The sequence below is a fragment of the Rattus rattus genome, chromosome 8 (genome assembly GCF_011064425.1).
Source record: "Rattus rattus isolate New Zealand chromosome 8, Rrattus_CSIRO_v1, whole genome shotgun sequence".
Classification (NCBI taxonomy): Eukaryota; Metazoa; Chordata; class Mammalia; order Rodentia; family Muridae; genus Rattus; species Rattus rattus.
The window spans coordinates 90,861,404-90,874,918 of NC_046161.1; the positions used below are offsets into that span (position 1 = coordinate 90,861,404).

The 13,515-nt window shown below is 39.2% G+C and overlaps 1 protein-coding gene across 3 annotated transcripts in view; it reads right to left on the bottom strand.

The window, feature by feature from the left end:
• Armc8 (armadillo repeat containing 8) overlaps positions 1–13,515 on the bottom strand; it is a 93,695-nt gene that overhangs the window by 41,116 nt on the left and 39,064 nt on the right. For all 3 annotated transcript variants that reach the window (XM_032910144.1, XM_032910143.1, XM_032910142.1), the window contains 6 exons: positions 12,358–12,450; positions 9,005–9,085; positions 6,725–6,800; positions 6,537–6,627; positions 4,961–5,021; positions 2,642–2,842 (listed from right to left, as the gene is read on the bottom strand). In XM_032910144.1, coding sequence (XP_032766035.1) covers positions 2,642–2,842; positions 4,961–5,021; positions 6,537–6,627; positions 6,725–6,800; positions 9,005–9,085; positions 12,358–12,450 — 603 coding nt within the window. The remainder of the gene's footprint in view (positions 1–2,641; positions 2,843–4,960; positions 5,022–6,536; positions 6,628–6,724; positions 6,801–9,004; positions 9,086–12,357; positions 12,451–13,515) is intronic.

A 13,515-nucleotide genomic window follows, 5' to 3' on the forward strand; every position in this document is an offset into this window, starting at 1 on the left:
TGCAGGAAGTGAGGGGAAAGATAAATTCTAAATTAGTGTATACGTTATATTTTACTAAAACACAACATAATTAAATATTAAAAATAAACCATAAAAATAACTGAGTTGCAGGGAAAGTAGCAACTATGAACATTGGTACTGTCACTAGGTGAATTTCCTAGTTACTTCTGATCTCTGTTCACATTTGAGATCTTGCTGTGTCTACGTCAGCGTGACTTGAAATGAGTCTACTTCTGTCTGATCTGGCATTGATATGACTCTTATAGTCCAGTGTTTCCAGATGGTAGCTGTCAGTGGCACTGATATTTGCTTCCACTGGCACTGATATTTGCTTCCACTGGCTCTTAAAAGAGGAGCACAGAGAGAAGGCGTGGCTAGACTTGTACAGTCTCCAACTGTAAGCTGGACAAACTCAATGTTATTATACTAATGTTTTCCTAATTTTGGCATTTAAAAACTTTTAGAAATAGAAAACCCTCGGTGAATACCCTCAGTAATCAATATACAAAGGTCATCACCACTATCTATTAGATGTATGTCCAGGATTTTTAAAGAAATTATTGAAATAATTTATTGGCATGAAACAATTACCGCCATCTTTAGATATATGTAAATGGCTATTAGCAATTCTACAAACCTGTTTCCTAACAAATTACCATAAAATCAAAATAGAAACATTTCCTTAGGATATTTTAACTACAAATTATAATTATACAAGATGTATCAATAACATTTTAAACTTAAAGTCATAACATCAATCTAAATGAACACCTTTTCCTAAAGGTCTATTCTGGGAAGGTGACCTCTTCCCTTAGTTGGCAGCTACTGTTCAGAACAGCATGAAACCCTCTTCTGAGACCTCCTAAAGCACTAGCTGAATCAGCTACGACCCAAGCAGTGACAGCATTGTCACTGAGCATTGCAAATTAGCTGCCACTGGCTATGAATTTAGGATAGCAAAATGTTCCACAGTCACAAAGTACATAGTATGTACATGAGTTGGTTCTGAATACACTCAGCAGAGGACCTCTAAAAATGCTGGTACTGATGGCTCTCTGAAGGGCTATCTCCTAGAGCATGGAACCCTTCAAGTCCTCACCACATTCCAGCCATATTTACACCACAGAACACAAATGTGGGCTGATACGACAATCACCTACTTACTAGAGTGAGAATTTCCCTCTAGGTCTAATATCTACCCTTTTGTAGTTAAAACATCTTTGATCCAACACCAAAACTAAAATTTTCAAACCAAATGTTCACTCATGTTTGTCATTTAGAGGTCATTTAAAAATTATTCCAGTTTTATAATGAAAGAAATGAAAAGAAGTCTAAACCTCAGGAAGAATCCTCCACATGCAAGTGAAGTACGCACATGTGCTGACACTCAAAGCTTTTAGGTCAGTTCCTCAGGCTGCCCATGTTCCTCCTTGCCTTGCTGGGGAGAGAAGCTCAGGAGACCATCAGGACTCCCATGGATATGTTGTATTGGTGAGATATTTTATCAGTGTGAACATCACTGCTACTAGGAAGGAATGCTACCCAAGGACAAGGGGACACATAACATTCGTTTTATTCTTGCTATCTTTTTGTTTTCCTTTTTGAGATAGGGTCTTTTATTATGTAGGACAAGTTAACATCAATTCACTGTCCTCCTGCCTCAGTCTCCCAAGCATCAGAATTCCAGACATGTGCCATCACATCTGGCTTCTGACCCAAACTTTAAAGCAGAGGGCAGTGTGTTTAACTAAATGCAAGCCCCACCGTTAGTTATTTCAGGCCTCCCTAAAAACAGAAAAAACACACATATAATTTATGTCACATAAAAATGACAAATAGGCCACCACCCACTGGGTGAATAGCTTCAGAAGTCAGAGCACCTGAAAGGTGAGACAGCAGGCGTTCTTGAGACCACTGCCACAATCTCGAGCTGGTCTTAGCCACAGATAAAAGCCATTATCCTATCTGCTACAACCTCCTTATATACAGTTATGTCAATAGATTCTCTTAGAGAAGTGGAGAGGGTAAACGGGCTGCAAGGCAAAAAGTTAAAAAGAATTCCAAATTCCAAGGAACTTAATTCTCAGAAAAAGTAAACAGGGCTTGGTCCTTAGTGGTCCCACTGAAGTTAATGATACTAAGCTTTTAACCTTTGACCAAAAGCACAGTGTACAACCAGAACGGGAATCAGGAAAGGGAGGACAAACGACTGATGGATAGTAAACTGAGATTAACCAGGCAAAAAAAAAAAAAAAAAAAAAAAAAAAGAAAAGAAAAAGAAAAATATTACTCTTGACCTGGGGGGGCGGGGGTAGGTAGGTGGGGAAGAGAGGAGCACAAGAGATGATTCTGTAACTCTGAACTGGGTTAACACTAATATGAAGTCAATACTCAATACAGAAACCCCATTATTCTGTAGATTTAGCTTAGTTAAGGAAGCCAACAATGTAATTCTCTTGATTTTGTGCTTAATGAAAAAAAAAGTCCTAATGATAACACTAAACAAACTAGACTTTTAAACCTCATAATCTATGTTAATAAAGATTAAAGATTTCTTGATTTGGACGGGCTCTCAGATGGAACTGTCCATCGTTTCAAAGCTGTGTGCAGTAGTAAACTTTCAAACCCCGGAAGCACATACCCTTTTAATATCAGTGATGGCACTCACTGAGCTGGGATACTTGAAATAGTCAGCCAGCATGGCAATGAGGTGATCGGTTATGCTAGCGATTCTCTGCAGCTCAACGTCTGGCTCAATCAGATAGGCGAGGGTCTCAGCTCCTTCAACTCTCTCCTCTAGTAATCTCTCCTTACTGCACATTCGAACCAAACAAGGCAAAGTCTGAAAGCAGGGAGATTAATTAATTATTTGCTTTTTGGTTAAGGCAAAAGCTTGTTTAAGAGCATTTGATAACTAAGTCAGTCCAGGTATTGGCTGCAAGTCATGTCTGCATGATATAGTTCCTCAACTGGTTTTTAGAGGGAAAAAAATGTTTAAATGCAAAAACAAGCAAAATTCAGAGCAGATTGTTTATTCTAGCACACTAACCTCTTAATTATGCTAACAGAAACTCCATTTGCTTTGAAACATTATTGGAGAACCTTATAAAAGACATTTGAGAACTCCTGATACCTCAAACCATGTCAGCAGCTCTGCCCCATCCTGGTGCTCAGCCTAAAAGAGAGCTATTGATATTCTTCCTTAGCAATATGGTTGAGAACCCTCTTAATTTTTGTTTTAGAAGTTACTATCTAGAGGTGCAAAAGCAAAATATAACTTTAAAAAATTCTTGCCTCTCTCAAATCCACCAGCTCTAAAATGTCAGTAACCTATGTCAATCACAGTTGTTAACTTTTCCCAGTACCATGCTGCAATGTGGTGTCATGAGTTCAACTTTACTTCTGAGCTGCTTCAAACACTGTGACACTGGGCTTGGTAACTTTTCCATAATAGGCTCTCAGGACTGCCTTGTATACTTATTATTCTAAGGCTAATGAATCTAATCTAAGGGATATGAGAAGTAGACATTAAAAGTGTTAATAGTTACAGGAAGCTGTCATGACTACTCCAGTCAACTATGCTTCCCTGTTTTCTGGGATCCTGCTCGTTTCTTCCTCCAATGTGGTAAACCAATGACGTTTACTGGGGTTATTTACTGGAGCATAACTGCCTCAAAGATGGCTGCATCATCCTCTTCTATTTTTTACCACAGAAGTCAACATGTTGAGTACCACCAATGTCTTATTAGGCAAGTTCGGGCTTTACATCTTAACTGTAGGCTTCTGAGGAGAAACTCCTATTCTATCCCTCACATTCCTAATTATTAATATTTATCAATACTATAAATTCATGGTAAGTTCAATGCTCCCAACTGAGGCATTTGAAGATAGTACTACTAAACCCATGATAACGATAAGAAAGAACACAATAAGGGCTAGGAAAATAAGCCAGTCCTTTACCTGAAAGCCCTTAGTAGTCTATGTATAGGTGTTTACTTAGGAAGTCTTATATTTTTTACCAAAGACTAATGCAACCTAGTGCTAATTTATTTACTTATTAGACGGTCTTACTGTGTGGTTCAAATGGTCTCAAGCTTGTAACCTTCCTCATGCAGTCTCATGAGTAAAATTAATATTTGTTTGTTTGTTTTTCCATACAGGTTTCCCTATGTAGTCCTGGCTGTCCTGGAACTCACTGTGTAGACCAGGCTAGCCTTGAACTCAGAGAGATCCATCTACCTCTGCCTTTGCCTCCTGAGTACAGGGATTAAAGGTCCACACTGCCACTGCCCAGCTTAAACTTAATGTTCTTAATGATCCTTGCACTCATCTTTTCAACAATGGTAATACATTTGCTTTGTTCTTTAAAGCAAATATGGCATTGAAATTTGTTAATACAGGGCTAGCCTCACAATGCTTCTGTGAGATAGGCTGAGTGAGAATCACTGCCTCCATTTTCATAACCAGGAAACAAAGAGTAAGATATCCCAAGTTAGTCAGAAGCAGCCGTGCTACACCCACGATCTAGCTCTCAGGACCGCTAGGAACAGTCACAGGTTCAGGCCTGCCTACAGTCAGGATGCATTTGCCTTATAACACACAGATGATCACTGTTTTCTTTACTTACTTACTCTCTTATGCATTCTGATGTCTGGCTGCGAGGGTGAGACATAACTTTACCTGTATAATTGGCAAACAATTCTAATTCTACTTCATCTGAGTTTTACATATTTGTTCAATTTTATACTTTCTAATAAAAGGAAGATTATAATACAATAGAATTATTTTATCATGATATTCATATACATCTAAATCCAATTTTAGACTACATGCACACCACAGAAAAAGCATGAGGTTTAATGTCATTTTAGGCACTGTACCCATACCAAAATGAGAATGTGGAAAAAGAAGCAACAGCAACATTCATACTCAACATTTTCACGAGAATTAATCGTCTTACTTTTAATACAATACAGCTGTCATCTGTCCGGATTGCTCCCGCTCTGCACATGTAAGTTAAACTGGAATAAAAACAACAGGAATTACTCTTGCGGTTTAAAGTGAAAAGAAATACTATTCGCTTTTTAAGAGTTTATGAAAAAGAAAAACCCAAACATTATGACAAGATTCTGACATTTTTCATATGAAAGTCAGTTAGCTCAGACAAAACCAAACAAAACAAACAACAACGAAAACCCTAATACTTATTTAAATAGTAGGCTAGCTATAAAAAAGAAAATCCAAAATGAGTGGATACATTCTGAAGCCAGGTGGTGGGCATAAAGTGGGTTTTTTGTTTTTCTCTGCATCTCTTTATCTCCACACGCACCTGTCTATCTTTGTCTCTCTTTCCTTTTCATTCCTTTTTCAACCTATGCTTCATATGCTTAAATTTTTCCCTAACAAAGAGGAAAGAGATGCTAAGGTCCATTAAAAGGGCTCAGGCCTTACGTAGGACCTGTCCAAGTCCACCAGCAGTAGAATGATCACAAAGTCAATGCAGCTTTCTATCAGAGATTAGGACGTGGGAGCTGGAGAGATGGCTCAGCAGTTAAGAGCACTGACTAATCCTCCAGAGGTCCTGAGTTCAATTCCCAGCAACCCCACAGTGGCTCACAACCATCTGTAATTGGATCTGATGCCCTTTTCTGGTGTGTCTGAAGATAGCTACAGTGTACTTCTATACAAAAAATAAATAATTCTTAAAAAGAAAAGAAATTAGGATTTGGAAGTCTCAACAGTAGCTCTGCAGATTGGTCAGTGATTCAATTCTACTGAGAAACAATTTACTCCATAATTATATTAGCTTTGAATTAAATTAATTGTAATTAAAGAAAAATTAAAAAAGAAAAAAATTAAGGGGGCTGGAGAGGTGGCTTGGCGATTAAGAATGCTGGCTACTCTTCCAGAGGTCCTGAGTTCAATATGGTGGCTCACAACTATTTATAATGAGATGCTCACTTCTGGTGTGCAGGCAGAAATGATGATGATGGTAATAATAATAATAATAATAATAATAATAATAATAATAATAATAATAATCAGCTTTACCATTGGGGGGACAAATCAAACAAAATAACTAGAGGCAAATACTCAGTTCGAATCTGAGACAAAAGAATAAGCAAAGAAACCTATAATAGAAAATTCTGATTTTTCTACTGGGAGTTAAACACAGCACAGAACTCTGCACAACTGATACTCGACACATAACTGTACTGATGACTCCGCCAACACTCTAGGTTTCTTTATCTCTGTCTTCCTAGCAGAGTATTTAGAATGCACTGCCATTCAGAATTCTGTTACTTTACTCTAAAGACAAGGAGAACATATGGCAGATTTAATAATTTTTTATAAACAGTTTTATGACAGCCTTGTTTCTTATATCAAGTATAGAACATGTTCAGTTTGGAAAAACATAAGCCAGCTAGTGAACTTCAAATTTCAAAAACACAACAAGATGGCGGTGGAAGCACATCCTGGTACCACACTCATATTCCGGTGTTAACAGAATCCCCTCAAGGCTCTGTGACTTTTACCATTTTGCTGATGTGAGCTGCATCTCAATAGGCTTATCCCTCTGTAACATCTTCACAAATATCTGTGGTAACAATTCCCCATCAACCAAAACTAGAAACAAAAGAAAACACAGAGAGTAAGAAAGTCCTATAAATCTGTGACATTCATAAATTAAATCACATAGATGTCACAGAAAGTTCCAGCCTACCGTTTACCAGGGTCATCGATACCTGGGGATTCTCAAAGGCTAAGACTGAGAAGCATTTCAGAGCTTGCATTCGAACCTATAAAAACAACAACAACAACAAAAACACATATTTTAATTATTTATTTAAATTTTTGAAATACGATCTTAATGCTTCAGAATCTAAAGTCCTCTTCTGAATAATTATTTAATACTACTTATTATGAACAGGCAGGAGGCACAGCTCAAACAGGCCACTTGCCTAGAACACTCAAAGGCCTGGTCATTCATTAGGACTGTGAAAAAACTAAACAAAAAGGACCCGAGGTAATAGCAATAACTCCTTCATATGAGAGACAACAGCAGAAGCCAAGTAATTTTTGAAGTAAAAGAAAAAGTGAGAAAGTAGCATTCAAAACCAACAGAAAAATTCCTAATCAAATCTAAAAAACATATAAATGTAATAAGGTAGAGGAGGAAACTTAAGAAAAATTATCAAGTGCCTTTCAAATGGGACATGCCTTTTTCTATACAGAAGCCTTAAGTAAAGGATTCTGGAAGTAAAGGATTCTGGATTTCTTTTCTTTTCTTTTTTTTTTTTTTTTTGCGTGTTCTTATACATGTGTGTGACACAGAGTTGGGGCTTAAATCAAGAAGTAATGTTGCCATATAGGTCAGAGAGGGATTAAGCTATATTCTATGTTCATATCTGTAGGATCCCCTCGAGAGTATCTAACCAGGTGACCTCATGCATCCTCACCACTGAGCCTGATGCTACACAGAACCACCTTGGGAGGTGGGCAGGCTCCGGCAGGACAAGTAACGGAAGAGCCTGCCCTCACCTGGGAACGCTCTGCAGTGCACTCTGGTGCAGTCTGCAAGATGCTAACGACACTGACGACAGAGTATTTAGTCAGATACAAACTCTTAAATTTTAAAATGTGTTATGGTCAATAAATCTAGGGCAGAAAAAGATAGAAAATTTTTAAAAATGGGGAATTAATGAAGCTGGAGGACTGTAAGAACAAAGGGTCAACAAAGAACTGCCTGAAAAGCTGTTTTTCTTCCCTTTTTCTTTCAGAAAAGTCTATTTAGAATACCACATGGTGTCGGCAGCTGGGCAGTGACAAGAGAACCACCAATGCCTCTACAACTATTTTTAAGAAGTAGTATTTTTATTCTTTGATTCGATCTTCTCTATCTGCTGCTACGTCTTATTGGCAGCTGATGGCTTCTGAAGGGAAGCTCACTTTTCTTTAAGGCTGTGGTCACTGGTAGGGGTCTATGCTCCAGTGCGTGGCCCCACACCCATCTGCACATGGTAGAAACTGACTGGACTCAGAGAGCTATCAACAACAACGACGACAACAACAACAACCAAAACGACAACAACGACGACGACAAGAGGGCATGAAGTTGGGAGGGAGACAGTGTAGTGAGTCCCAGTGGGCGGTTGGAGAAAGGTTTAATGGCAGGCTCTGTGTGGCATAAGGTGGAGGAAACAGCTTGAGTACACAGCTCTTTGGCCTGCTTTTGGCTAGTTTTGAGCTGGTGCCATATGCATTCATATCCTGTAAGCTTTCACCAATAACCACACAGTGGATGTCTGAGGTGGGGCCTTACCCGAAAGGACACTAAGACAATAGAGCAGACCAGTGTCACTACGATAGACAGAGAGTAAAAATGAGTGCTTCCTTGTTCTGATTTGTTTAGTTTTCATAAGACACAGGACAATGTCCCACTATTTCTATGGTCTCATAGCTATGCAACTGTGAATGGCTAAAGTTTTGACTTCATGCTTAATAATGAGTTGTAACATTGCTGATCTATACATAAAAGGCAGCAAAGAAAATTATTAAGCCTGAAAACTTTCGATATCTTAACTCAAAACACAAAACAGAGTACATTCTAAAGGCTGATACATATATAGGCATATACACAGAGTATACCAAGAAAGACTCTAAATACAGAATTCAAAGTCTGCCCAGGGCTGCTAGCCACTACTTCTATACACTTGAAAGCAACAGGTTCAGTACTGTAAACTGAAATCTGAAACACTATTCCACAAATGAAAACCCACAACTCATACATAAAATGTCATTTAAAAATGGACAGAGACAACTGTTTCCCAAAGAACATCATGCTGTAGTAACATACGCCCTATACCATCTAACCATGGAACGGAACATCCTGGGTGGATGGATGGGAGGAAATCCACTCCTCATCACAGAAGCAGCAACAAAATATGAAGGCTTCTATTAATGAAAATGAACATAAAACGTGACATAACTTTTTCCATCTTACTTTGTAAGAGGGTGAGGTCAGCAGATGAGCAATGTTCTGCACTGCCCCATGGTTAAACAAAATTGTCTGATGATCTGGTCCCTGCAAGAGAAGAGAATACAGTAACACATTAACCAAAATCATGATTCCAATAAAACCACACTTGTTTAAAGCAAACTATATTTCCCACGGCACATATTTCTGAGTTGCCCTGGGATTGAAACTAAACCCCAAAGCAGGACAGAGAGGCCTTAGCATCTGCGGTGCTGCCAGAGCTTCCCCATGACGCGCCTTCATCTCCCTCCTTATCTCTCAAGAACAAGGAAGGGAAAAGCACCTAAGGCAGTGGCTCTCAACATTTAACACAGTTCCTCATGCTGAGGTGCTACCCAACATAAAGCTATTTTCTTTGCTACTTCATAACTGTAATTTTGCTGTTAAGAATCATAATATAAATATCTAACAGGAGGATTAGTATCCAGAATATACAAAGAACTAAAAAGAGAAAAAGAAAAAAAAAAAAAAGACTGAACAGTAAGAAAATGCTAGTCCAAACACTGGCAGAGACAATCAGAATGGCTAAGGAGGAAGGACTGTCTCGAACACTCGCACCTCTCTGTGCTTCTCACTCTGCAGGCAGACTTTCTGTGATGTGAGGTGAACTAATTATAATGTGTTATTTTCTATTCTTTAAGTATTTCACACCTATAAATAAAAAAAAATAGCTGGGCACTGTGGCCTACGCCTACAATCCAAGCAGTGTGAAGGCTGATCAGAGGGATTGCTACTCAAAACCAACCCAAGCTAAGAGACGAGAAGGGAGTCAGGTGTGGTAGTGCACACCTTTAAGACCCTATCTCAAAACAAACAAACAACAACAAAAACAAGAACAGAACAAAACAAACTGTATATAAGCAAATCTGTGCATGCTTTACTCGATTTTAACACAAAGGTTAGAATACAAAATATACTGCTCTAAACCCTTTAAATTCTCTTCACAGTTTATCTTACAGAACCTATCAGTACAGACAGTTTTCTCATTTGTCCTGTCCCTCGTCCACTGAATGAATGCTCCATAATTATTTTAGATTTCAGTCTCTTGATTGTTCTCTAAGGTCTAAATCATCTCTCAATAGTAGTACTAACAAAAGCTGCATTTACAAATCAAATGTTGGGGAAGAGACCTAGCACTCTGTTAACCCTATGCACTGAATTGTTTCCTGCTTGTTGAGATGCCTTACTTTTTTCGGGAGGGGGGGTGTCTTTTTTTATTTTTCAAGACAAGGTTTCTCTGTGTAGCTTTGGCTGTACTGGAACTCACTCTTTAGACCAGGCTGACCTCAAACTCACAGAGATCTGCCTGCCTCTGCCTCCCAGGTGTAGGGATTAGAGGTACGGCATCAGAGATGCCTTACTTTTTAATCTCAAAAGATGGCAACAAATACTTGTTATCAAGCAAAATCTTCCTTTGCTCTAAGCCTCTACACAGGGTTGTGGAAAGAACTGCACAGAAAGCCAACTAAAGAAGAGGAATTTACCTTAGGTTTTTGTCAAGTGTTTCTTTCATCTCTGCAAATCTACCTGCAAATTCTAGTGGGCTGGCAATGAGACAACATCCACCAGGTACTGACTACACATACCCTCTCAGCCTTGAACACCAAAGAAATGTCAGAATCTGAGAAACTGCTAACAAAGCAGCAACAATTTAGAAATTAGATTTCTTACAACTATGACTAATAGTCCTTTTTTGTACCTTGATAATTCAGGAACATTCAAGGATATAATTATGATTACTTTATAATACAGTGCTTTAGTAATCTCTTTCTGTCTTGTTCCTCCAAGTATATGAAATGACTTAATGTTGATACCAATCTATCCTAAAGTCCTATTCCACTTAATTTCAGGTAAGTGGGTCCCATGAATGAGTCTTAAAACCCTATTATAGTTCAATTTATTTGAGCTTATATGCAAAAAAGGAACATGAAAGCAAAAGATTTTCATGGCTAAGCACAGCAGAAAGACCATGCGAACAGCTGTTTTCAAAGACACGAGGCTACTGTGCACCTAAGACATTACTATTGACGCAGGGTCAGCTCAATGTCCCTTGAGCAAGTTCAGTCACACCTCAGAATACTTAAATGTGATCACTTAATAAGAATATTAAACTATCGGACACAAAGAAAGATTACTAAAGGCAATTGTACTCTAGTAAGACTGCTTGTTGGCAGTGGCCGAAGGGTGGCTGACATACATCTCTCCAGTAAAGCAGAAGTGGTGTAATGACCCCTTCATCTCTGACCACAGCTAAGACATCACCCTGCAATGTCAGGTGCTGAGAAACTTCTAGTGCTCAGTGCTAAAAGCTACTTGCAGGGATGAGACTAAGACATCACTCTGTTACTAGGAATACTTACACCTTGTGGGTTTGAACCCATTGTTAGAGAATGAATTTCAGCAAAGTTTCATTTTGCATGAGTTGGCCTACATACATTCAAAACAATCAAGAACAGACATCTCAAGGATTGGGGGTGGGGGCGGGAGCAAAACAAAACAAAAAACCCTTATATTTTAGGCTTTGATAATCAGTTAGGAACTAGATGAGGTTAAAAATAATTAGATGACAATGTAGGTATCATTCCTAAAGCCAGGAGAACTAATAATATTAGGGAAGATATGCTAAACAGCACAGAAGAGCGAGCCTCCTGCTGTAGGCAGGTAGGTATATTTATTTTCTACTTCCTTCCTGAAGCCAGCAGCACTCCACCTGGCATCTGAGTTATATATGACAGGAAGACAGGCAGGCAATGCTGTCCATAGTCACTGTCTGGATCATCAGAACACACACAATAAACTGAGTAGAAGTTAGAAAGCATTTAGGAATTATCAAAACTTCAAGTAAAGCCAGGAGACGGTGTCACACACCTTTAATCCCGCACTTGGGAGCACTTGCAGCCTAGTAGAGGCAGGCAGAGCTCTGAGTTCGAGGCCAGGTGGTCAAGATAGCCAGGGCTTTTTAAAAGCACAGAAACTGGACCTTTCAGACATTGAGCACATGGAAGACTGTAGAGGGCAGGATGAGGTGCTGCTGTCTGCCCTCTTCCCACACTGCCCTTAGACCATTATACTAAAGAGAGGCTATCAAGCACGTCTTTAAGTGAAAAGGTTAAAACTCTCAATGAGGACACAAATGTACAGTATGCTGAAGTCAATAAAATTTTCACAAGGCCCAGAGAGATGTCAAACAGCACACTCACCCCTAAGTATCACACTCACAGCTAGAAAACAAACCAGAGTGCATTTCAGGCTTCAGCAATCAGCTCTGTTACGTACAAGATACACAAGTTTACAGTGAGAACATTTACTCTAGTTCTTACTTTGCAACAGTGTGAGAAGATCTGGCAGATATACTCCTGGGTGTAGCGGGACCTACTCAGCAGCGCCATGAGGTGTGGTATCACTGTGGCGTCCTGGATTGGGGGATAAGGAACAGACAGCAACAAGAAACTTAGACACTAAGCATATATGTGAGTCTTTCTACAAGTACACTTATTTTATGTATCTAAGTACACTGTCACTGTCTTCAGACACACTGGAAGAAGGCATCAGATCCCATTACAGATGGTTGTGAGCCACCTTGTAGTTGCTGGGATTTGAACTCAGGACCTCTGGAAGAGCAGCCAGTGCTCTTAACCACTGAGCCATCTCTCCAGCCCCAAAGCTTCTTGTTTTAATGGGATTATATCAAGTCTCCTTAAGGTATAGCAAAATAAAAGCATCATGGCCATCAGAACTGTTCAAGCATAGAATAAAGTAAGGTGTTCTCATAGTAAGCCTTGAAAATAAAATCCAAGATATCTCTCCTGCAACCAATGTGATATCACTATAAAACAGCAGCACTGCAAAGAGTACAGAAAAATCAACCTGAAATCAGAATGTGATGGGGTGACTGATTAACATAATGATGTTAAATTGTCTATACAGAAGTACTGTATAAAACAAGTCTGATAGTTTGGGTCTTGGGATGTTATAGTAAACCCCAGTAACAACCATGATGTATTAGCTATTTCAACACACCCAAGGCAGGACATTTGACATGATCAATAATGTATCACATAAAGCCCACTCCTAGGCTGGAGAGATGGCTCCCTGGGTAAAGTGCCTGCTATCCAGGCAGCCATGCAAGCATTAAGGATCAGGAGTTCAGATCCCCAGGACCCAGGAACCAGGTGGGTGTGGAGGCTACCAGTAATCCCAGCCCCAGGAAGCAGACAGGGCCATCTCCAAAACAGGCCAGCTAGCTAGACTAGCTCAATCTATGGGCCCTGGGTTCAATATATAAGGAGAAGAGCAACTGAGGAAGATACCTAATGTCAGTTTCTGGCCTCACATGTACAAGTACACCAATGGGCATGTGTACATATACATACAGCCATATACATGCAATCACACACATTCTTGCACCACCACTCACAAACATACACACACATAAAAAACAGTCTATAGCCCATTGTATTGCTTGCTGGTAACACTTA